At 40.5% G+C, this 27,015-nt stretch overlaps 1 protein-coding gene across 1 annotated transcript in view; it reads left to right on the top strand.

Annotated features, from left to right (window-relative positions):
* The window catches only part of PELI2 (pellino E3 ubiquitin protein ligase family member 2), a 189,490-nt gene extending 182,154 nt beyond the window's left edge, over window positions 1–7,336 (top strand). The window contains exon 6 of the mRNA XM_050798260.1: window positions 2,376–7,336. Within this exon, the coding sequence (XP_050654217.1) occupies window positions 2,376–2,942 (567 nt within the window). The 3' untranslated portion in view covers window positions 2,943–7,336. The remainder of the gene's footprint in view (window positions 1–2,375) is intronic.
* The last annotated feature ends 19,679 nt before the right edge of the window (window positions 7,337–27,015 follow it).

The following is a 27,015-nucleotide window of genomic DNA, read 5'->3' as shown; positions in this document are numbered from 1 at the left end:
CTGGATAAAAAGTAGGAGTTTGCCAGCCCAGGGCTCAGCTGGAGCAGGGTGTGCTGGGGTGGAGTATTCTAGGCAGAGGTTGCTCTTGCACCTGCCTGTGGGCAGTCTGAGGTAGTGCCTTCTTGGACTCTAGGTCCTTGCAGCTCATCGCAGGGCAGTCCTGGTTTCCAGTTAGGAAGAGAAGAGCTACAGCAGGAGAAGTCAAGTGACTGCATTGGGAGTGACCTTTTAAGTGTGTTAAGAAGCTTGGGCTGTACCCCAAGGGCAGCAGAGAGCCGCAAAGTTCTTTGGACCAAAGATTAACAAAATTTCTAGTGCTTCCCATACCTCTCTCTTTCCCTTACATGGTTCTTTTCCTCCACTCCAGCCCCTGGCTCTGTCCTCAGTCCCCACTGGGACCCTGCCTGGGCAGTGGCATCCATTCCCACAGCTTCACCTAGGTGCTGGTAATATCCCAGATATGTTTCTGCGAGCCTGATCTGTCTCCCACGCTGCATCACACGTGCCTTGTATGCATTACCACCACCAATACTCTGCACACTCCTCACATTCAGCACACCCAGAACTGAACTGGCCTGGCTTTTGCTGTTGAACTTATTTAGTTCTCACAACAATCCTATAAGACATGTATTAGCATTATTCCAGTTAAATGGATGTGGAAGCCAGGCCCAGAGAGGTTGGTCATTGACTCAAGACCACAGAGCTCCTCAGTGGTGAAATCAGGATTTGCTCTCATCTGCCATTTCTCCTGTGTTTCTCTGTCTGTGGAAAGCCCTGTTCTACCCAGACAACCAGGCACGTAACGGGCTCTTGCTCAGATCAAGAGCTGAGTGCCATCGAGTCTAATTTCTTTCTCTCTACTCCCTGTGCCTCTGTCTCTTGCCACTGAGACTGTCTTTGTTGAGGTGTACTCATCCTCTCTACCCAGAGAGAGCACCAGGTGCCTCCTTCACCACTCATCTTCTACCCCTCCAACCCACCCTCCAAAGTTCCAGAAGTGACCTTTTTGAAAGGCAAACCAGTTCTTGTGTAGTTACCTAAACCCCCCACCAACTCCCTCTGGGCATGGACACCAGCCTCCCTCTCTCTCCCGCCTGGGTCTCTCGCCCCACCCACCCAGTGCCCTGAACTGCGTCCATCCTTGTTCAGCCTGGCTGCACAGCCTCGTCGAACTCCCTGTTGCTCCCTCGGCGCATATGCCATTTGGCCTCTCCTCCCTCTCCCTGCTGTGCCTTCCTGCTATCCTCCCTACTGAGGCCTGACTTCTTTCTCAAATCTCTGTTAAAGAAAAACCTTTTAGAAACCATTTCTGACCATCTGTCATCATCAGAGTAATAGTAGCAGGTATTTACATAGTGTTTACTGCGTACCAGACAGTGTTCTCTAAGAACTCTTTGCATTTACTTATCTAACACAACCACCTTTTTTAACGTTTACACAAGGGGAAACTGAGGCACGGGGAGCTTAAGTAATCTGCCCAGTGTCATACAGCTAATAAGTGGGAGAGCCAGCGTTCAACTTCAGAGTGAGTGTGGACTCACTCTGGAGTCCACACTCCTGGATGCTATAGATTTGTGGCCTTGCACAACGCTTTACTGGCCTTCATGCACTCTGAGCTCTGGGCATGTCTGCCTTCCACTACTGAAGAGCAGGATGGCGAAGAGGTTTTATTGGCCTTTGGTAGCCCCAAGGCTTAGCATGCGTCTGGCATGTGGAGGCAGTGGTCAGATTCTTGCTGACCATGCCTAGCTGCTGCTTGTCAGCTGTTAATCAGTCTTGTAAACACTTAGTGCATAGTACAGGCCTCCTTCTAAAAATGAAGGCTCATGTTGAACTGTTCAGCTTCAAGCCTTACAAATGAACAAAGAAAGATAGATTCAAGGTGGAGGAAGCTAAGGGTCACCAGGGGTGCTTTGGACCCTGCTGTAATGACTACAGGCCCCCAGCAAGGCCTTCTGGATTGGCTGTGGTCAAGATGAGGATGAGTCTCCACTGGATGAACTGGTAGGACATCTCTCGTCCTATGGGATCAGTGAGTCATTGTGTTACTGACTTAAGGAGTTAAAAAGAAAATCTTAGGAGATTTGTGAAGTTCATTAAAATAACCACTATAGTAATTGAACATGTAAAACTAGGTATACATACTGTGCTCAGGGCTTTGTATATAAGGCATATATGTATTATATCCAGTGATCAGATGAGGAAACTGAGGTTTGGGGAGGATAAGTTACTCCCCCAGTTCTGTTTTTGTGGGATAAATTGCCTCCCTGTGTTACCTTCAAAGATTTTTTTTTTTCTTGTTTTGAGAGGAAAGAATCTTGGAGTGATTTGCTTGATTTTGCTTTTAAAAGGCATGTGTCTCAAACTTGTTGTAGGTGGAAAGTGAGACCAACGTCCTGCAGGACGGCTCTCTCATTGACCTGTGTGGGGCCACTCTCCTCTGGAGAACAGCAGATGGGCTTTTTCATACTCCAACTCAGAAGCACATAGAAGCCCTCCGGCAGGAGATTAACGCCGCCCGGCCGCAGTGTCCCGTGGGGCTCAACACCCTGGCCTTCCCCAGCATCAACAGGAAAGAGGTGGTGGAGGAGAAGCAGCCCTGGGCATATCTCAGTTGTGGCCATGTTCATGGGTACCACAACTGGGGCCATCGGAGTGACACGGAGGCCAACGAGAGGGAGTGTCCCATGTGCAGGACTGTGGGCCCCTATGTGCCTCTCTGGCTTGGCTGTGAGGCAGGATTTTATGTAGACGCAGGACCGCCAACTCATGCTTTCACTCCCTGTGGACACGTGTGCTCGGAGAAGTCTGCAAAATATTGGTCTCAGATCCCACTGCCTCATGGAACTCATGCATTTCACGCTGCTTGCCCTTTCTGTGCTACGCAGCTGGTTGGGGAGCAAAACTGCATCAAATTAATTTTCCAAGGTCCAATTGACTGACACCCTTGACAGCCATCTACGACTTTATTAACAGGTTACTGTGAAGATTTTGCCACTAACTCTAGATTTTACCTTTTTGTAATGCTGTTTATTAAGGGAGGGTGACGGGGCTGGAAATAAAGAGAGGGGACACACAGTGATGAAACATGGCAGGAGTGTAACAGATACCAGTGGTGTGTTGCATGCCCAGAACAGCAGCATCGTCATTGAAGTCTGCTTGATTAAACCATAATATCTTTGTAATAATTGGATTTAAAATGCCATGCTTCTATTTTTAACCTTGGGTTTTTAACCAAGTTTTGTTTTTGTTTTTGTTTTGTAATCTTGGACAAGACTTTAAATCATATTTTACAGATGTAGAAGAAAATGTATTCAAAAGTGTGGGCTCATGAAGTTCCCTTCAGTGCAGTGTGGTGTAGGTGTGACGCGAAGGGCACACAGTGTCTAGAAATACTTGATCGTGGCTCCAACCTGACCAGACAGCAGAGGGGCGGCTCTGTACAGTGTGACTGGTGGACAGATGGCCTTAGACACAGGTGGTTTTGAAATCTGGGGCTTCTTTCTGATTTATTTTTCTGACTTGTTGGGGGAGAGAATATTCATATCTCGTGGCCTTTTTTTTTTTTTAACTTCAGTGGAATTTACTTTAGATACTCATTCATCAAATACATGGCACTTCACAGACAATTTTCCGTAACTTTTTAGCCTGTCTTTTGTTATTTCTGCCTAATATGATTTGCCCCTGATACTCATCTTGCACGGCCAGAACTGTTCGGTTGATTACAATACATCAGCTCTTAAAAACTCACTAACTGAGGATAATTACAGTAGTAGACATGGTCTGGGTGCTATACTACCATGTTTGTTTGCTGACTGAATTAAGATTTAAGAATGATTAAAAATAAGCTTTTACTTTTTAAAACCACTTGGGGTTTCATAAAGCTTGTGGGGTTTTTTTGTGGTTTCTTTTTCCCTTTGTTAAGAAAGCCAAATTCTATGAGTCTGAAAGCAAACCAATCACAATGATACAGGCATTTTTGCGCACTCCCTTTTTGCCATCTGTCACCTTCCCTTGCAGCTTAAGGAGCCCAATAAGTTTTGGAAATGTTTGCAAATCAAATTAAATTTAAGTGGGATCATTAGATATACACAACACCAAGTGGTACGTCTGCAGAGATAATTCAAAATTCCTGATTTTGAGAGAACAAATGAGTGTTTGCTGAGGATTAATTAAATCAGAATTTCATATGAGCTCCACCATTCCTGTTACTTTCATTTCATTTTGGTTAATAATTCTTGGATGCTTAGCACCAGTCGTATCACTGCTCCCAGAAGGCAAAGATCCTTTAGGACATGAGACTAGTAGAAGCTGGCTGAGATAAAATAAAACCCTGCCACATGGAGGAAGTATTTATTTAAACTAATGTTCTCTTAATTTGACCATTGCAGATTTGGGTGACTTTTTTTAACCTTTGTACATATACGTAATTTATATGATTCTAATGTACTATATCCATACTTGAATTGGTTTTTTCGTATTTTGCCTACTGGCAAATATTTTGCCTATTTTCAGCCATTCTAACCTATTTGAGTACCCTTTTCCTTAAAGTGATATGATATATTACTCTTGATTGCTGCTGCTTAATTTGACATAATATGTTTAAAGTTCAGCCTCTCAGTTTTAATATAGCTTTATTTTTCAATGGAGATCGTTGTTTAGGATGAGACATTTTTTGGTTTTGGTTTTTTTGGATAAATTTTAAGTGATGTGAAAATCTGACAACAGTCCTCTTATGGATAGCTTGCTCTATTCTGTATAGCTTACTCTACCTGCAGACAGAAAATGAAAGAAAAAATGGACTTGCCTAGAATAATATATTTAATGCCTTTTGATTTAGCCAGAGCCTCTGATGATTAGCTTTCGCTGATAGAGTTTGTCTTTTCAGCCTATAATTCTTTGGGCCCCAAAGAATGATAAAGGAGGCACTCTTTCTCTTTTCTTGCTGTACGCCTAGAAAGTGGTTGAAGGATTCTTGATGCCCTAAAACCATCTTGTAAGCTAAATGGTCTTGCATCCAGAAAGGCCAGCTTTTACCTACCAAGAAAAAAGATATTTTTCCAGAGAGCTAGGTATATCATAATTTTCCATTTCAAGTCCTGTTTATGAATCTAGTCATTCTGCAACGTGACATATCCCCCAAGTTGGACACATCCCATAGTTGGGCATATGTCTAACTAAAAGTTTCTGACTTTTAGTAAATTCAGCTTAAATGTAAGTTGAAATTTGGGTAATAATTTCCAAGCTCTTGGAAGGGGTAACAGTGAACCGCCCTCCATGGGCTCCACATCTTTTCCTTTGGCTTCCAAAGTGAGGTCCCGTCCACCCTGCCTAAGGAACTGCAGAGAGGTGGCAAGTCAGCAAAAAGGACACCAGGCTGTTCTTGGCCACTTGTGGGAAGATCCCTTTATAATTTTGACTAAGGAGATTCTTTTTTCACAGTTGAGTTAGTTTGTGAGAATAAAGAACTCTATAGCTCACCAAGGTAGAGAAATACAGTTCAGAAAAGTAATTTCTCCAAGGTCACTTCTTTTTTTATGTCTTGCTTGCCATCACTTTAAAGGACTAGCCCCACTCCCTCATGTGCATACACAAGGAAATTGCAGACCAATTAGTTGTTTTGGCCTGACTCTAATGCCTTTTGCAAGTAGCTTTCCAGAAGTAAAAGCCCCAGTGATGTATTCCCATAGAAATATTTTTCAGTTGTTTATGTCGTTTACTACAAAAAAAAAAAATGATTCAGAGTGGATGGAGTACAACTCTGAGTATTTTTCTAGTCCGGAATTTTTTATTAATAATCGGTGCTGCCGGGTCATGCATGCTGCAACTCTCAACATTTCCCTTATTTGGTTCAGCTTTTAGCAAAAAGGGCTACAGTTTACCCTGCAGAGTAAGTATTAAGGTTTCTGGATTTTTTTCCCCCAACTGTGGCCCGAAAGAATTAAAATCTGTTAATATAAATAGAGAGCATATTTATCATTCCTCGATAGTTAATTATAGACTTTGGTACCTTTGTGCCTCAGGGAAGCCACGTGATATAACTGGTTATAGAATTTCAGGGTTAGGGTTTAAAGAAAGGAGAAAGCCATTGGAAAAATGATGGGCTCCATTAAGGAGACTAATGAATCTGGATGCAGAAATATGCCAGAAACTGGCATAAACATGATTGTAGTAGAATTTATTTCCCAGTACCAATAGGGAAATTATTTTAAGTTATTACATATACTGTATTGGGAAAGTTGAGGAGAACTGTTTTCTTCATAAAGCTTCAATGTCTTTTTTTTTTTTCATGGAAAAACTCAAACCTCTGTTATTTGGGAGCTCCGTATTGTGTGGGCACTTATGAGAGTTTTCCGCTTAATTGAAGTGTAATGTAGGTTATGGAATCGTTATCCGCAGTTCTATGGTTTTGTTCCACTTCTTTTCTTTTTTAAAGTCATTCTATTCTTTGGATGTGCTTGAAAGGGTGTGTGATTACACCATTGTTAATGCTGGGTAAAAACTATCTTCTTGCAGCCTTGCCTCATCACAGTAGAATTTCTGATAGACAAACCACAGGACTTTGATTTTAAGCCAAATCCAGCTCCATCCCTTTACTGTCCATCTTTGCGGCTTAGGGTGTGATGCTCCTCCTCCTGTGCGGCCAATGAGACAACTTCAGCACCTTTTTAAAAGAATCTAAGCATCACTGAAGCAGTAACGCAAAAAAAGGTTCAGTATTTTCTTTTTAGTAAAACTTACATCCTTTCAAATAAGTTTTTGCCCTCATGAAGAATCCCTAGAGGAAGATAAGGAAAATAAGTATTTTCCAGTTTTACTTGACAGTTTCTAAACATGTTTCTAAACAAAAATAAACTCAATGAAAGATGTTTCTTTTTAGCTGAGATGACAGATTGCTTCTCTGTATTAAATAGTCTAGACGTTAAGGGGATGGTCACATTTACCATGTATTGTGTTATGAGCAGTTAAATTTTATGAATATATTTGTAAAATTGTTGTTTTATATTTCATGTCAAATTGAAAAGCTTATTTCTTCACTCTTGTACCTGTGGAAATACAAGCCATTTTACAGGAAAAATATCTTCAAAAACTATTAAATGGATATCAGTCTGTTTGTGAGCCATTGTCTTCAGATTCTGTGGTTGTCACTGAGTTCATCAGGACATTTAGTAGAAAGTTAATACGAGTAGAATTGATTTTTTTCACTTCTCTAACTTCCAAGGTAATCTCAAACTGTTGAGTTTATTAATTGTTTTATATTCTGCACAATACATATTTAAACCTGGATTATGAAAATCCCCTACATTTTTTAATTAAAGAAATTTCCTTGGTGCCTGTGTTACTATTTCTTGTGACATTACATCACTGTCAAATAAATTTAACTTCCAGGGGAATTTAACCTGACTTGTAGAATTAAAAGTTCCAGCTACTCCGGAGGCTGAGGCAGGAGAATCACTTGAACCCGGGAGGCGGATGTTGCAGTGAGCCAGGATTGCGCCACTGTACTCCAGCCTGGTGACAGAGCGAGATCCATCTAAAAAGAAAAACAATAGCCGAGTGTGGTGACGGGCACCTGTAATCCCAGCTACTCAGGGGGCTGAGGCAGGAGAATGGCTTGAACCTGGGAGGTGGAGGCTGCAGTGAGTTGAGATCGTGCCATTGCACTCCAGCCTGGGCAACAAGAGGCTCCATCTCAAAAAAAAACAAAAACAAAACAAAAAAAAAACACACATGCACACAGTATAAAAGATTTAAAATGGCACACCTGTATAGGACATTTACCAAGAATGGAGCTTGCAGGATTAGAATTTTGCTCTGGCGGAGTGAGTGAGTGAGTGAAGACCGAATGTGAAGACCTAGGACATTACACTACACACTAGAAACACTGTGCACTTAGGCTACACTAAATTTATAGAAAAAAGCATGAGCCAAGTAACCTTAGCATACTGTAACTATTTTACCTTCTAAACCTTAATTTTTAACTTTTGACTCCTGTAATAACACTTTCCTTAAAACACAAACACATTGTACAGCTTACAAAAATATATTTTCTTTCTCTATATTCTTATTCTCTCAACCTTTTTATATTTAAAATTTTGTTTTTAAACTTTTTTATTAAAATCTGAGATGCAAATACATACATTAGCCTAGGCCCACACAGGGGCAGGATCATCAATATCACTGTCTTCCACCTCCACAGCTTGTCCCACTGAAAGGTCTTCAGGGGCAGTAACATGCGTGGAGCTGTCATCTCCTACGATAACAATGCCGCCTTCTGGAATCCCTCCTGAAGGACCTGCCTCAGGGTGTTTTACAGCTAACCTCTTATACAGTAGGAGTATATTCTAAAATAACTATGAAAAGTACAATAACATAGTTGCTTATTATCAAATATGTACTGTACTAATTGCATGTGCTATACTTTTATATCACAGTGCAGTGGGCTTGTGTACACTAGCATCACCACAAATACATGAGTAATGCACCATGGTAAGACGTTACAATGGCTACCACATTACTAGGCAATAGGAGTTCTTCAGCTCCATCAGAATCTTATGGGCCCACCATCATAGATGCAGTCCATTATTGACTGAGGCATTGTTATGTGGTGCATGACTGACTATCTTTCTAAACTTAAGAATTTTAAATTGGATGTCGGTAACAGGAACGTGTCTGAGGCTTGCAAAATGAGGCCACGCTTCTTATGGCTGCAGAGCTGTAAGCCTGAACAAACTGTTTTCAAGCTGTTGTGCCACCCAGAACACCCACTGCTAATTATGGGACATGCATTGGAGTGCCCAAATGGACTGTTCTTAAGCACCACTTCCTTCTTTTGTCTTCTAAACAGGTTCTAGTTGAAGAATACCAAGGTTATTCTTGTGAGTTAAAAGAAGTATAATGAATTCTTTCTTGCCTAATTTCAGGTTTGAACTTGAGCTTACGTCAGAATTTCCTGAGGTTTGCTTAAAATGCAGATTCCTTAGCTGTGTCTACAGGGGCTGATGTAGTTTTCTAGGTTTCTCTCCATGAATTTTCACTTTGGACAGACAACCTAGATGATGTTACAGGCGATCCACGTTCTATACTTTGATAAATTCTTCTTCAGCTACATGATTGTATTGACTATATGCCTCTGCTGTGCAAGTTACTAAATTCCCATTGTGCTCATTGGTTTTGGCACAGCCAATGGGCATGTGCCATTGGGAACTTGAGGCATGTGGCCCCACATGGAGATAGGAATGGATGGCCTAGCCAAACAAGGCCCCTTCCTGCCCCGTGAGTCTAGCTGCTGTTTTCTCTTCGGTGAATGGATCTGACTCTCTTAACTCCTTTGCCTCTTTTCTAAACTTGCATTCCCCATCCTTTGCCATTGGTTTTTAGTTCATGCCTTTAACCATTTCCACTCTACAGGAAAACAACCTCCAGAAGTTTTCAAACTGATTTGAAAGAGTTCAATGTTAAGGATGAGATTTTTTTGTACATAGTGTGGGAAGCTTGCTGAATTCTCAAAATTGTCATTAACCTGACAGAAACTTGCTGTGGGTAAGCAAACTGGGTGTCATCAGAGCATATTTCACAGGCTTTGGGTTCCTATCTTCTGGTGATGTATTTATAATAAAACTGGGAAGGGGACTTTTTTTAATTTCAGAGTTTTATTTCTGTATACATTCTGGAAATGTTCTGCTGTTTGGATTCATTGAGTTCAAGTATTTCCTTATCTGTAAAATAGAGGTGATGATAGTGTTTCTACCCTTTAGAGATGTGGTCAAATCAACATAATACAGGCACTATGGTATATAGTAAGTGCTCGCTACATGATAGTTGCTTATATTATTCCCTTGCAGTAATATTACCCTAAGTGTTTTCTTTAAAATTTTGAGTCCCAGAAATTATCTGCAAAAAAGGTCATATAGTGTTATAACTGAGAAATAATCTACTATATCTCAAATTCATTTAACCACAGACTTTCTTTTTTCTCCCCATATAAGGTATTTTGAGTTATTGGTGAATGCTAAAATTGATAGAATTTAGCTATTGTGGAACTACTGCCATACATTCTCAAAATTTATTTTAAATGAAAACAGATAAGCATGAACCCAATGTTAGTTATTGCTATTCATGAGGTAGTAAACCCTTATCTTTAAAGAAAAATACTGTTACTGCTTATGCAAAACTGTATCACAGCCTCTATGACTTAAAACAGTTTAATATGGTATTACTGATGACCATGGAATAACTTTATTTTAGGAGAAGAAAGACATAGCAAATATACTTGTGACTACATATTTGAAAACGCAGTATAAGACTATTGACAATTAATGTACCACCCTTTCAGTTGGTAGATGTTTCTCAATTTTAAATATATTTATTTTCATAATATCGAAGCCTTATTCTGTTATTGGAATTAGTTCATTCATTTGGAATGATTCACCTATTGGATTGGATGGATGCCAAACTGGATTATTATCCCAGGCTGCTGATGGAAAGCATCCAAAAGTTTTACCAGTTCTTTTGTTAGTTTCTTGTATAGGGTAAGAATAAAAACTAATTTAAATTGCCATAATTTATGTTATGAAACCCAATAAACTAGCCAAATTTTAAGTTCCTGCCTTCCATCAACATTTCCATTAGAGGAAAACTCCTCATTTATCTGAACCAATTGAAGGTAGTTAAATCTTTTAATGGATTTGATTCTCTACTTAACATTCATGAGTCTTTAGGATGAAAACTGCTTCAGAAAATGAAGATTTCAACGACTAGGTTAGTCTGAATCAACATGGCTGAAATTAGAAAACACAAAGCCAGTGTGATCAATGGGAAGATCATTGACATATGTGTCAGTTTATGTTAATTGTGTGGCCTTTAATTAATTCTGTGATCTTTTGCAAGTTACTTAATCCCTGCCTGTTATTTACTCCGGGGGATGATAAAATTGGACCAAATCAATGGTTTGCAAATCGTTATATATGTGCACAACACTTTTGGAAAAAATCAAATAAAATCTCTTGGATTCCTAACACACAAGTAGAGAAAAGCAATATTGCAGCAATATTTAAGCTTTGTAAGCTTAAATTGGCAAAATTGTGTTATGAGAAAAAAAATGTCTAGTGTTAGAGGAAATAATTATAATCTTATATCAGTCTCATCTGTTTTTGTTTGTGTGTATGTTTGTTGGAGAAAATGATTTGTAGCTCACTTGCAATCTTAATACTCTTTAGTCCAAGCAAGAAGCTTGAAAGAGAAGTAATAGAAAATGTTTTCAAAGTTGAATTATTTGCAATACCTAACAAGTATATCCATTCTCATTAATATCTATGTCAGGCAAAAAATACCTAATAGAGGAAGTGCAAAAATATCTGTAATATGATACCTTGGCACAGCATATAAGTGTAGGTGGATAGACCTGAGCTGCATTCTTATTACAGGTCTGAATTTTTAGAAAGAAAAGAAAAAACAAGATTTAGGGAGAACTCATGTTGGTAGAGTCTTGTGTACAGCATATTCGTTGAGTGCTAGGTCTATTCTTCAGGAGCCTGCTGTCTAAAAGTGGCCTGCTGTACCATCTATTACACATGCAATTTATAATCCATTAATTTGGAGCTTCTGATAATTCAAACAGGATTAGCTATCTATCAGACATGCTTTTTCATCCTAAATTGATAGCAGATGGCAAAGGAAAACTTAAAATATTTCAAAAAGACTGTTTTGAATAGGATATAAATATAATTTATGTTAAATATATTAATTTAAAAGGAATTAAATATTTGACTATATATGTTACTATATTTGCACATGTAATGGTGATGTATGTATTATGTTATCCATTCTTTACTATAAAATGTTAATATGTTAAGGCAGTTTAACTTAATTAATAGTTAAACTGTCATATAGTTAAATACTCTGGAATACTTACTCTTTGCTAATGGAAGCTGCTTCTTGTCCTGAATAACACTTTCTCTATAAGCTCTCTTATATGACCTCTACTTTGCCTTCTTACGGGATTGACAGCTCCTCTATGAAACATACTAATGAATGCCCATGGCATGCCCATGCTCCCACCTAGTAATTTGCTACCCTCTCCTAACCCACATACTTCTGCACCTGCAAGTTGAATTGTATGCTTAGTGGGATTCAGTTATAGTTGTTCCCAAACTTATTATATCAGTCATACTGTTAATATTAGGTACTTAAATGTCACATAATCTCATAAATATGAGTATCAAAGAATTGTTTTGCGTTTGAAAATTAAGCTGAATACTTTGAGAGGACTTTAAGCAACTTGCTTTAAAAAAAAAAAAAGGTTTAAAGTATGGGAAAGAAAACTGGAAATTACTGGAAAGTGTATGGGCTTTGTGAAGTTTTTGCTCAGATTGTCCCTAGTGCCTTTTGGTTCTCACTCCACTTTTTCAAAGCTTAAATTGGAAATGATTCATTGTGAGTGTGGTTCATTCAAGAAAGATCATTAAGAAGGATCAGTAGGCTCTTTTGTAAACAGACCTATACTCAAAAGGCTTTGGCACACTGTCAAGATATTAGTATACAAATGTGCATTTGTGTTTAGGTTAAAATGAGGTGTGAAGGGTAAAATGCAAAATAAGTATGTATTTTTTTGTAAATTCCCAGCTATAAATTACCTTCAATGAACTGAATAACTACCTTTCTTTCCTTTTTTTAAAATTTTTTTTGGTTTTGTTTTCTGAGACATGGTCTCCCTCTGTTACCCAGGCTACAGTACAGTGGCATGATCATAGCTCACTGCAGCCTCAAATTCCTGAGCTTACATGATCCTCCCAGCTCAGCCTCCTGAGTACTTAGGTCTATGAGTGTACACCACCATACCCAGCTGACTTTTTTTTTTTAAGAGATGGGGTCTCACTATGTTGCCCAGGCTGGTCTTGAACTGCTGGTCCCAAGGGATCCTCAGCCTCCCAAACTACTGGGATGACAGGTGTGAGCCACTGTTCCTGGCCTCAATAACTACCTTTCTAACTACATCAGATAAGAGACTTTCTGCTATAGTTCACAGTGGGCTTTTGTGCACCCAACTGCCGATCACAACTGTATTGTGACTGTTTTCCCAAAGTAAGTTTGACATTCGGTTTGCTTTTATTTATTTCCTTCATTAATTCTATTTAAAAAACTTCATTAAGCCCCCATTGTGCTCCAGGCACTGCACCAGCCACTGGAGGAGACTTGTGTGACTAAGGTAGATATAGTTCGCGGCCCTAGATTAAATGTGCAGCTGGGGAAGAATACAGATAAGTAAAATGAAACACCATGCTACGAGAGTACACGGAAGGAATACTGACTTGTATTTGGAGGATGAGAGAAGGCTTCTTTGTTCTTTTTTGTTGTTCTTTTTGTTTTTGTGGGGTTTTCACAGTTAAAAAAAAAAAATCTTCCTCACTCCTTAGTATGAAACTGAATGAGAATTATCTTTGACAAATGACAGGCTTGCCGCTTATCCCTGTGAATTGTGGCCATGTTGATTTAATGAGCAGCTCCTGCATGAAAGCCAGTGTCATACACACAGACACAGACTCACACACCTTGGCACTGTTTCCCAGACTGCCTATGGTAACCATGCTTCCAGGAAGCCCAAGTCCTGTGAATTAGATATGCACTTAATGTCAAATTAAATACTAGAAAACTGTCATCACAGTCATTACCAGGCATGCTGCTGGGGGACCCCCAAAAGTTTTGATTGAATGCTGCACGTTATCCATTAAAAGGAAAAGTGTGGAGGCTCCAGATGTTATTCTTCACCAAAGGGGAGTCACACCTTCGTTTGCTAGGCAAGCTGAGGAGGGGATAATCAACTTTCACTGAGCTGAGTGAAGTCTAGGCTCCTAAGGCCTCAGCCAAGACCCTGGTTTATTCCCCAGGGCCCTTCCCCTTGTGGGTCCTGAACCATAATTCTTGTTCCCTAGGCATGGTGACCCTGCCAAAAACTTCACTCTCTTCTCAGTCTTTCCACTTAGCCTTTTGCTCTGTTAATCTTTTAGCCTTTTAATCTCTTAACCTCTTGAAGAGAAAACCAGGGTCAGTTTTCTGCCCCTCACCAAGATCTTGGCCTCTTACATTTTTCAGCTTTGTCTTTTGAACCCTCCAAGGCTGTCTAGAGCTCTGATGATTTCTCTGCTCCAGTAGCGGATTCTTACTCTACATCTAGACTCTGCAAATGTCCTGGAATAAAAGAAGTTGCAGATCAACAGCTCACCCCTCTGTGATTCTGTCCTCTTCAAACTGTGGCCTTGATAGTCACCTATGCATCAGCAGTTCTCTTATGTCTTTTAACGGAGTTTTAAATTTTATTTTATTTTATGTGGCCTTTCTAGTTATTTTTGGTGAGAGCATCAGTGTGCTGCCTGACATCCTATTCAGAGGCAGAAGTCCTAAGCCTGTATTTGAAACCATAGGGCAGGAGCTGTGTTCAAGCGTGTAGCTTTTCATAAGTCTAAAGGACTTTATCCAGTTTCCATTTGGGGGCTCTAAAAAGGTCTTCTCTTCTCAAAGTTAATGTTCCTCAAGATTTGATAAATGCGTGTCAAAATTCATTTTGTTCCTCCTTTTAATTTCAAATGGTGAGATTTTCTTACAAACACATTAAAGCATAGCATTTAGTGATTCCAAGTGTTAAGCCATTATTTGTTAAATCAGCTTTATTTTAGTAAGGCTTATAGACTCACTTGGAGTTGACCGGGATTGATTTTGGCAGGGAGGTACATCCTCTCTGTGCTTTCTGAAGACGCCATTGTGTGTGGAAACAGAGAGATGGTCTGGGCTTTGGCGGTGCAGGCACCCAGAAAGATGCTCAGTTTCACTCTGAGAAGCTTCGATTGGTGCTGGCCACATGTGCATAAAGAGCCAGGGAACTCAACTGTGGGGAATATCAAGGTCCCAAATATCTGACTCTCCAGAAGCATCTTACTGTCCTTAGTGAACATGCAGGAATCAGCCTTTCTCTGAGGCCATGGCAGGGCACAGATCAATCATGAAGAATAATTGATCCCAGACCAAAACCCACATAGAACTGAGGATGTGTAAAGGGTTTATGACTGTCTCACTCCTTGGTTTAAAGCCACTTTAATCTAGGACATTGCGGAAACCAGAGTGCAAGTCGATTCCATTAAGGAAAGAAGAGAAATGCTTATGGAAACAGTACCACCTCCATATCCATTGGCCTCCCCTTCCCGACCTCCACCCTGCTGTTACCCATCAGTCATCTGAAAGGAAGATCCCACAGAGTTGACAGAGTCCTTTACAGAGAAGATCGTCATATGCTCTCCGTAGGTTACCTGTCTATTTAAGAAGCAAACCTCTCGTCACCTGCTGCGGAGCATCCCGATGTTAGAAACCACACCACTATTTTTAGTGTGTCCTTGTGCTTCTGCACGATGAGTCAGGGTTCTCTTTTTAAAAATACTTGGCATTCCTCAGAAGAAAGATAAACACATTTAATGTTCTCAGTTGCTACTATTCTAATCGCAAAGTCAAGAGTTGCTTCTTTTCTTAGCTGCCTTCAGTGCCACAGAACTATCTGGGCCTCTTCCTCTACCCCTCCTTGTGTGATCACTCCTTTCAAAAGCAACAGCCAAAGCAGATGCGAGGGAGATGCACTGGTGCTCATAAATTCAAGGAGCCAAAATGGCAACAGCTGTGGCAATTTCAGGATTTCAGCAGGTAATCAAGTAACTAAGTGCAAAAGCGGGATTTGACAATTCTACAGGGGACTGGGACAGAGGGCAGCGAGAACTTGAGCTTCAAGGAGAATCTTCAGTAGCTATCAACGAGAAATGTAAATGCTGTGACTTTATCCAGTTAAGCACAGCAGATTTTCCTGCTTTCAACTCTAATCCCTGAGCAGCAGGAATGCCCTTTCTCATCTCACAACATTTGACTTTCTCAGATATATTTATTGTTATATACTGCAGTTCACCTATATATTTTGGGGTTAGTTATCACTGGTTGAAAAACATCGTTCAATAGACATATGAAAAGAGGAGCATTTTCAGGGAGGAGTATTGTGCCAATGTAGGTGAGGCTTATGGACAGTGTTTCTTCCAAAATGCTCCCAAGTCTGAAGGACCATGATTCTCAAATTCTCTATAAAGTATAACTAGGCCTCTTTCTCACCTTGGAAGAACAGCAGCTAGAGGCCAACATTCAAAGCATGGAAAGGAGAAGGGATACGGTGCCTTGTTCTCTTTTGTTAGTAGATGTAATTATGAAATCTAAAACTAGGACAAAAGCAAGTTGTAAGTATCAGCATAGTGGCTAAGAGCACAGACTCAAGCCAGTCTGCCTAGGTTCAAATCCCAGCTCTGCCACTTGCTGGCTTTGTGACCTTGGACAAAATTCTTTACTGTTTTACTGCGCCAGCTTCTGCATCTGTATAACAGTGCTAGTAATACCCACTGCAAATGATTTTATGAGAATTAATTTATTCACTGTTTGGAAAGTACTTAGAATAATGCCTAGCAGTAGTAAGCACTCAGTAAATGTTATCTTTTATATAGAGCATGTATCTCTTCAATAACAAGCACCTGTGCAACAGTCAGAACACCACAAAATAGCACTATAAAGACAGTTAAAAAAAATCCCTTTTTATCTTTAGCGTGTTTTTGTATTAATTAGAACTCTGCCAGCTGCAAATTCAGAAATCCAATTTCTGAACTAACCTAATGGGACAGACACAAAAGGAACTTATTGCCTCTTGGGTCTGGGAAGTTTAGTGTGCCTTTGATTTCAGGAACAGCTGAATCCAAGGGCTCAGGCTCTGTCCCCATCACTGTCGCTGTCTATCTCCCTGTGTCTCTTGACTGTGCTCACGTAATTATACCCGCAATCTTTCACATGACAGGAAAGGTGGCCACCACCAGCCCCTTGCTTATACCCAACTAATACCTATGTATTAGTTGGTCTTACACTGCTATAAAGACATACCTGAGACTGGGTAATTTTTAAAGAGGTTTAATTAGCTCACAGTTCTGCAGGCTGTACAGGCTTCTGCTTATGGGGAGGCCTCAGGAAACTTATAATCATGGCAGAAGGGGAAGGGAAAGCAGGCATGTCTTCACATGGTCAGAGCAGGAGGAAGGCGGAGGGGGAGTTGCTACCCACTTTCAAACAACCAGATCTCAGGAGAACTCTGTCACGGGACAGCACTAGGGGGATGGTGCTAAACCATCAGAAACCACCCCCATGATCCAATCACCTCCCACCAGGCCCCACCTCCAACATTAGAGATTACAATTCAACATGAGATTTGAGTGGGGACACAGAGCCAAACCATGTCACCCTCCTAGCCCAGCATCTCCCACAGAAATGGTCTCCGCTGATGCTCCAGCAGAGGAGTTCCAGGACGAGCTGTGACTGGCTTAGCCCACAAGCAGTCACTACGGATGAAGGGATATTGTTATGTAGCTGGACCAGGTGCCTACCCCTGTACAGCTTGGGGTTGGGGGGAGGGTGGGGACGTTGGAGGGAGGCAAGGTTGGCAATAGCAGTTCCAATCAAACCACACCACAGCTATGGAATTTTGTCCCCATGAGAATGAGTGGTCCTGGTATCAGAGGAGAGTGGCACTAGGGGATGATGTTGCACAGTCCAAAGCAATAGATGCTCATCTGAAGCTAACTGGGAAAAGGCCTGAGTTCATCAGCAGGAGTGTACATTTCATGAGACATTTCATTTTTGGATGTCTCATTTCATATTTGTCCCATTTCATGAGACAGATATCCATTATAAACATATAAGCATCAAATTATGTCTGATTTTCTTTAGTCAATGAACAATAACTGATTATCTTTTGATCAGCAACACTCTAAAAAGTAGTTGTAATTATGTATAGAGATAGAATCTTCATTCTTCTGTATGAAGATGGTGTATTAGTTCATTCTCAGGCTGCTAAGACATACCTGAGACTGAGTAATTTATAAAGAAAAAAGAGGTTTAATAGACTCACAGTTCCACATTTCAGGGGAAGCCTCACAATCGTGGTGGAAGGCAAAGGAGGAGCAAGGGCACGTCTTACATTGCAGCAGACAGGAGAGCAGGTGCAGGGGAACTCCCCTTTACAAAACCATCAGATCTCGTGAGACTTATTCACTATCACAAGAACAGCATGGGAAAGATCTGTCAATGTGTTTCAATTACCTCCCACCAGGCCCCTCCCACGACATGTGAGAATTATGGGAGCTACAATTCAAGATGAGATTTGGGTGGGGAGACAGCAAAACCACATCAGATGGCAAATAAATATGTTTCATCTATTATGCCAACCTATGAAAATTGGGTGTGAATTTCCTAGAACACTCTGTCGAGCGTTTCTGAGGTTGCTCAGACAAAATGATACCTGTCATCGATATGGTTTGGGATGCGGTGGTACATATGCCAGGTAGTAACTGACTGCATAGTGCCAGTTTAAGAACCCTTACCCACAAACTGAGGATATATATGGAGGGATTTTCAGTTAGAGTCACTGTCAGAGCTGAGCTGCCAAACAATGCCAGAACTCATTCAAATTGGCCAATTAACTGCCCAATGTGGCAGGTTATGCTCCTAACTGAGCAGCCTCACAACACCACGTGAGTGCTGGGAGGCTGACTCAGCTCTGTCTAGAAAGAAGAAAATGCTGATTTACCTCTCTCCAAGCCCCCTGGATCTGCCTCTTGCAAACAACAAATAAATAAGGGCAAGAGGTAATTTAAGCTTTTCTTTCTCATTTAGCTTTCCTTTGTAGTTTAATACTTCAATTGAGGTCATATATGTAGTGTTTCATCAATTGCTAGGTGTAGTAAGTATTCATCAATGGTAGCAATTTTCATGATTCTTTTCACAATTTTTTTCCTTATAAAGCATATGTTTTATCACTAAATAAAAAGAGAGAATTATATAGCCAAACTTATTTTAAAGATTTGCTTGGAAGTTTCAGAGAAGATCCCCCTGTATTAATCATGTTCCTTTTTTTTGTATTTTATGATGCTTTGACACTGTGGGGGCTGTGTGGACCTGGGGAGGGACTGCCCCTCTAGGGGTTAGCTAATTCATAGAGATAGCAGACAACTTGCCTGTGAGCACACCTTTTGTATACAACCCACCAATCCAAAGCCCATATCCCCAACCACCACCTTTATCTCGCTCTAATACACCAAGCCAGTATTTCCACTGCCTAAATCACCCCAAGGCCGGGCATCAGACAACTAGAGACCACCCCTATGGCCAGAGCCTGCCCACATTATTCAAACTATCCAATTCTAAGCTTGCTCAAACTTGCCTTCCCTGCCTCACCCTTTCTCTCGCATGGAAACCACAGTAAGGCTCTGGACCAGGCTTTTCCCTCATTGCTTCTGCCTCCTGATTGACCTGGGTACTTCCCCTGAGGCCTGACGTAATATGGCATGCCCCTCCTCTTGGAACCTGTAAGTAATAAACTCTCCTTTCAAAGAGAGTTGTCTCTGTGTCTGTCATGAAACTGTCCGCAAAATTATGGCAGTGAGAGAAATCTAACATAACTGACTTCATCTTGCTTCTAACTTCACAAGCTAACTGCCTTTGCTCATTCTAAGCTAACTATGGGAGGGATTTTGTTTATAGTTTAACTTTAAGACAAATATGATAGCAGTTCCTTCCTAAAACTAAGCCCCACCTTACTTGGGGACTAAAATCACCTTTTTAAAACTAATGAAAGTCCACAAGGTTACAATTGTGATAGGAGCCTGAATTCTGCAAAGATGTAGGTAGAAACCCTAACCAGTCATTGTTTTATAACTTGCTTTTTAAAAACTACTTACTACTCAAGAGTCATGTAGCCACGAAATTTATAACTTCACCAATTGCCCCTATGGAGAACATTGCTATTGTAAAACCAAAGACTGGGGTTTGAGATATATTTGAGATCTTGAATTCTGTATGAACCAACTGGCACCACGTGAACCAGTAACCCACACCCAGGAACTAACTCAGCACAAGACAGTGTCGACCCTCTATGATTTCATCTCCCACCCAGCCAACCAATATTCCTCATTCCCTAGTCCCCTGCTTGCTAAACTAGCCTTGAAAAACCCTAGTCCCCAAATTCTTAGGGAGGCAGATTTGAGAATTATCTCCCATCATGCCATTTGGCTGGCCTGCAATAATTAAATCTTTCCTTGCTGTGAACACTCTTGCTGTGCTCAGTGCATTGGCTTTTCTGGGCAGTGGGCAAGAAGAACCTGCCTGGGCAATTACAACCATACCTGATTAAGACAAATCCCAGGGCTGGGTGCAGTGGCTTACACCTATAATACCAAAACTTTGGGAGGCCAAGAAGGAAGGATTGCTTGAGCCCAGGAGGTTGAGGCTGCAAGCAAACCATGTTTATGCCACTGCACTCCAGCCTGGGCAACAGAGTGAGACCCCGTCTCTCAATCATTATCAGTCAAATCCCAGGTACGTTTTAAGATAACCCCATAACCACAAACAGTAGGGTTGAAGAATAATATGCAAATAAAAAAAAATCTCAAAACTGAAGTGAAAGTAAAAATAATGCTTTGAACACAAACATACTGAAGGAAATTACTCACTACAGAAAGTAAAAAAAAAATGTGGAAAGAAGAAAGCCTTTGAATACAATATGTTGGTATAATTTATTATTTTCTCTCTCTAATCGTGTTTGGAAAATAAGTTATCCAAATCCCAGGCAAATAAATATTGGAACTCTGGAATTTCTATATAAATAAATACCCATTTGCTATAGAGTTCTTTAATAAAGAACCTACTTTTAACAAAATTATGGACAAGATTAACATTACCAGAAATAATCTCCAATACAATCTTTAGCAATTTAGCAGTTAATTTCATCTCATCAAAACATGTTCAGACTTGGACCTTATATTTTGAATTGTCTTATTTTATTTTCCAGAAAATTCTTAAGTGATTTCTTTTGTTTTTAGTGCCTAATTTTAAAACATCATGCTCTCGGGTGAGACATAACATGTCCATGTATGAAACTAAGCATGTAAAGAAGAGTTAAATTATAATAGCTTCTTGGAGTAAAGAATGAAGAGGGCAAACGTGATGAGGAAAAGGAGACTGTCAGTAATTGCGATGCACACACAAGGGAGAGCATCCACGGTGAACACTTCATGGACAAGATGGAAAGTGTGCTCTGCACAGAGACTCTATGCTGTGAAAGGAGGGAGAATCAATTTATGGGCCAAGAAAGACCTGGACAAAATTATCCATTTTGAAGGAAATCATTTGTGCTGAAGCAATGAAAACTTTCTGGAGAGCTATTTGAGGAGGCACATGTTTAGGTAATATATTGCTGCTTTGCATTTCTATAACACCTTCCATGTAAGAGCTGCAGAGTGTAACACAAACATTAACTAATAAATTAAGCCTCGTGGCACCTCTGCATGATCGATAGACATAACAGCCATTTTTATAGTGTAGGAAAGGCAGCACCCTGCTCAAAAGTGCTGAAGTCATTTACCCAAGGTCATGAAGTGGGGGAAATTGGCAAAGTGTTCCAAAATGAAGCGTTGAGTCTCACCACACTCACACAACCTGCCTCCTTCGATGGGGTCATAGAGGGAATGAAGGGGGTGCCATGTATGCCCTGGTTTCCAATGATTCACTTCAGGAGATATCTCTGTAATTTAACTTGAAGATGGTTTGGAAATAGTAAGTCTTAGATCAAAGCCTTAACTCCTTTCTCTCTGGTTTACTCAGGAATTAATTTGTTTGCTAATGCTGGTCTCTCCTGGGACCACACTGGCCTTTAGCTATGGAGTTCTGTGTTCATGTTACTTAATCTGATTATGCAAAGGACTTAAAATATTTCAAGAATATCAAACCACACAAACATGTCTATGTAGGCACTAATGTAATTATTTTAATTGTTATTTTAGTTTCTAAAAAACTCATAAAATCGCAATTGAAAAAGTGTGCCGTCTCTCCAAAAGATAGTGCCAAGTCCATAACAGAATCTGTTTATTTTTTTCACTTTGGTAAGACATCACTATATATCTTCCTAAATGTTATTTCTCTCCATTATCATAACCTTGGCTTAGTAATAGCCTGTTCCATAGTAACATTGTCTTTTATTCCTCTTTCTCTCTGATAACCACGTATTTTCTCCACTAGAAGGATCGGCAGAGAGAAAACAAAGCAAGGAAGTCAAATATAAATCCCCAGTGCTCCTAATACCTCTTGGAAAGAAAACGGACATCTCTGTTAACAAAGTTATGATGATTTCTACTTTGGTACACACTTCCGAACTTCTCAGAGAGGAACCAGCTCACCTCTAAGTCACTCATGTTCTCAATTTACGTTTTTTTTCTATAGAAAGAAAAAGACTTTTTTTTAAATTGAAGCAAAGCATAATGCACTTGTCACTGTTTAACATTCAGCCCCGTTTCTTTTCCAGAGCGGTCCTTTGAGAGCATTAACACTCACACCCCATACAACTAGAATTCATGACACTGGCAAATGATGTTTCTAGACTGTTTGCATTGGCCGACATGTCCTCACCCTGTTTTCTCCCCAATCCTTACAATTCTCCAACTGCAGGTGCAAACTGGGGTGCTGTCAAGCAACCTGGTGCTGAGGGGCAGAGCCAGGATGGACCCAGATTCTGGATTCCACCATGTGCCTGGTGGATACCATGCGGATGTGGAGCAGGCAATGCTGGGTGCAAATCCCCGCCAGGAACTGTTCATCCTGAAAAAAACCTGCTGCACATTGCCCTGGTCACCTCAACGAAAAGTGAGTGCTTATCCTAATAGGGGTGTGTGCACATCTGAGGACAAGGGTGGTGAATGTTCATCATTTAGGAGAAAATAAACCCACCCCAAATGATTCCAATACAGGCTTCTGGGATTCCGATTTCAACCTTTTGGTTGAAATCCTCAGAGATAATGTAGCTTTTTAAAAAGCACAGTTTGTCTTAGAGTTAGGATGTAAATAAGCTTTGGTGCACAGCTCATTTCTGACACCTGTGGGCAAATCATCAGGGAGAAAGGAGAGGAGGTGAAGAAGAAGTCAACAGAAACACCCCTTGGTCAACCCACAGTCAGAGATGCTGCTGCTACACAGACATTTTAGGTTTGGGTGCTTCTGGGCTTGTGTTAGTCCATTTTCATGTTGCTGATAAAGACATATCCGAGACTGGGAAGAAAAATAGGTTTAAGGGACTTACAGTTCCATATGGCTGGGGAAGCCTCACAATCATGGCAGAAGGCAAGGAGGAGCAAGTCACATCTTACGTGGATGGCAGCAGGCAAAGAGACAGAGAGCTTGCGCAGGGAAACTCCATCTTATAAAGCCATCAGATCTCTTGAGACTTATTCACTGTCACGAGAACAGCGCAGGAAAGACCTACCCCCATAATTCAGTTACCTCCCACCAGGTCCCTCCCACATGTGGGAATTCAAGATGAGATTTGGGTGGGGACACAACCAAACCATACCAGGGCTCCACAATTTCTTCAGAACTGTCTTGAGTATCAAGGTTGATAAACTCAAAGAAAGAGATGAAGACTTTATGCTAGGAGAGAAACCATCCCCTCACCTGCCCTGGGAATGAGGTTGCTTCTCAGCATGGGGCTCTGTGATTTGGAGCCTGGGTCCTAGTCAGCCCTTTTTTGTCTCACTCTGGAGACAAAATAGATAATGTCCAGTAGATAATGTCCCTGCTGCTGGCATCTCATTAGTAATGCTGTTAGGGGAAAGACAGCCTCTTCTTTGGGAATTCCTACTGCAACTTTGAAGAAGCTGTAACAAAAAGAGAGAGAGCATGAAATCAGTCCTTCTGATCTTCCAGGGAATCTGGATTTTGTGATAGAATAGAAAACTATTTCCTAATTACTCAAGCCCTTGTTTGACTGAAAATGGGCAAGATCAAATGGTTTTGCCACAGCAGAGGAAGATTTGTGGCTACCAATTCAGTTAAGATTCTCATTCTGTTAAAAAAAAAAAAAAAAAAAAAAAAAAAAAAAAAAAAGCTGAAATTTTATTTTCAACTTGATTTCATGTATAATTTGACAATATGGGAGTAATTATTTGTTTTCTGTTTGTATTAATATTGCAAACCACAGAAACTAACATAGAGTAACTTAGGCTGAAAAAAAGTTACCAGAAGGATTTTATTGCAGATTTAACACGAGGGCTGGAAATAAAACAGGAAAATGGGCAAGAACCAGAGGAAATGACACAACAGAGCCATCCACAGCTGGCTTACCTGCATCTTAGTCCCTCCCTCAAGATGTAGCATCCTAGGCATATGCATTCTCTTAGATCTGCCTGAGTCAGTTTATTCCCCAAATGCCACCCTCAGCTTCATCTTGAGATTCCTCCAGAGTAGAAAGGGTGTTCAGATGCTAGGCAGCCAAGCACCACAAATGTCTACTGCAACTCCTCACATTTTTGTCTACCTAAAAATCTTCTTCCATACTCTTAAACTCATTCTCATCAGTTAATCTCTTTTTTCCTCTCTCCCTCACTTACTCACTCCCCCTGTCTCTCTCCCTTCCTCTCTCTTTCCCTCCTATGCTCCCTTTCAGTGCTCTCTTACCCTTCTTTCCCACTTCCCCTCCCTAGCACCCTGATATAGTTTGGGTGTGTGTCCTTGCCCAAATCTCATGTTGAATTGTAATCCCCAGTATTGGAGGTGGGTCCTGGTGGGAGGTGATTGGATCATGGGGGTGGGTTTCTTATGGATGGTTTAGAACCATCCCCTTGGTGCTGTCCTTGCAGTAGTAAGTGAGTCCTCATGAGATGTGATGGTTGAAAAGTGTGCGGCACCTCCCCCCTCCCTCTCTTGCTCCTTCCCTGACCATGTGACATGCATGCTCCCCCTTCACCTTCTGCCATGATTGTAAGTATCCTGAGGCTTCCCCAGAAGCCAAGCAGATGCCAGCATCATGCTTCCTGTGTAGCCTGCAGAACTGGGAGCCAATTAAACCTGTTTTCTTTATAAATTACCCAGTCTCAGGTATTTCTTTATAGCAATGCGAGAACAGCCTAACACCCACTACCATATCACTCTTATGAAAAACCTTGATAATAGCATTTTTATTATGATAAGATACACATAACATGCAGTTTATGATTACTGCCTTTTTTAAGTGTAGAATTCAGTGCCAATAAGTACATTCACAATGTTGTGTAGCCATTAACACTTTCTATAGCAAGCTAATTTCAGTGAAGGCTTTCCTCTGATTAATGTGGTCTGAGGGGACTAGAGGTAATTTTGTAGAAACTAAGATGGAAAGTGATCCATTATCAGGGAAGGTGCCTGGCATGAAAAGGCACATTTTCATGCCTTGTCATAGAAGGCAACATTTGCCATTTATAGAATAGAACCACTTTTCTTACCGCTGTGGCTTATCAGCATGTAGCTGCTGGTTTGTGTTGAAAAGTAGACTGCTCCCAGGTAGAACGCTTTGGTTCAAGCATGGCCAGTTAATTTAGCATTGATGTCTCTATCCAGGTCTCATTAGTTGCTTCATAAATAATTCTCCAGTGCAAAGTTAGGAAGTTAAGTAAATTCCCAATAAATGAGATAGAATCCAGTGTAACTCCAATAAACACTGGAATTGTCTAGATAACTAAAACATTAATTATTTACTTAATTATTTACTTTGTTTGCTAATGTGTTATCTGTATCTACATTCTGAACATATCTATCATGCTTACACATCATCTAAAAAGAAAATACTTCTCTGGCCCTCACTTTATCACAACTCTGCCATCACTGACTTTACATAAGACCCCCAACCACCGATGTTCCTGGGCAGGGGAAAAGTCGCCTCCACTAAAACATAACTCAGCACCGTTGACAACACCCATGCAATTGATTCTATTATTCTTCATCTTTTGGAATTTTAAAAGCTAAGTGACATAAATCCCTGCCATTAATAATGTCCTCACAATTATTATAGTTCTTCGCATTTCCTGACCACATTAGGCAACTTACCTGCTTAGGAAGTAGATTTTATAATCTATCAGTTTTCATACAAATATTTTAAACAGAGAAACCGGGACAGGTGTGAGAGTGGGGAAAACAGTCTTAGAGAACCTGGGTTCAATGCCTTCTAAATAAGGTGAGAGAGAAAGCAAAGAGTTACAAAACAGCCTAAAAAGTCATCAATTGTGTCGTTGTTGACAAATGGGTCAGAATCAAAGTTGATGGTCAGCCATATGATCTCCAGCAGCCTTGGAAGGGTGTGAGTTATCGGCATCCCATGCAGGACCTCTGAATGTACAGAAGTGCTGAGGAGGGAGCATACACCCGTGCGTGAGTATGGTTCATGTCGCCCCTCGGTTGGAGGGTGGTAATTGACCTGTGACACTGAGTTGAACCTGGGCTCTAACCTAAGGATTCAACAGCATCCTTCCGCTGGGGGAAGCACCTGCCTCCTACCATTGAGAAGTAACAATTATGCTTCTCCTTGGAGCTCACTGTTTGATGACAGTGTCATCTCCCAGCATTCTAGTCCCATTTCCTCCTGTGCTGAGAATCAACTATAGAGTGGAATTGGCAATTTTAGGGAGCCTTGAAATGTGAATCTTTTTTGTCTTTTTACTATTTTTTATCCATATGATGAATAGCTGGTAAACAAAATCACAGAGAGCTTAAGTCACAGATGAACTCAATTTCTGGTGCTGGTATCTCCCGAAATTGCTTGTCTTCTCCTTTCTAGGTTTTCACTCAGAAAGGTACAGAATTACAAGTTGATGAGTTACCATGGCAACCCCTATACATTGTCTTTTAAATGTCCCAGACATTCAGAGTCTAATTTGATTGTAGGGATTTTAATTCATGACTTCTATGTTTTGTATAATATCATGTTTTTAAAGTTAATGAATTGTAAACAGAAAAATGTAGTTAAATTGGTTTTGATTGAAAGATAGCTTATTTAGCAATGCTGCTTCCATTTATGTTGCTCAAACAACAGAACATTATTTCAACCTATTTCAAATCTATACCACTGAGAGACTGCTAGTCACTTCTGCAATAGGCTGTGAT

The sequence above is a fragment of the Macaca thibetana genome, chromosome 7, assembly GCF_024542745.1.
Source record: "Macaca thibetana thibetana isolate TM-01 chromosome 7, ASM2454274v1, whole genome shotgun sequence".
Classification (NCBI taxonomy): domain Eukaryota; kingdom Metazoa; phylum Chordata; class Mammalia; order Primates; family Cercopithecidae; genus Macaca; species Macaca thibetana.
This window is presented reverse-complemented; position numbering and strand designations above follow the sequence as displayed.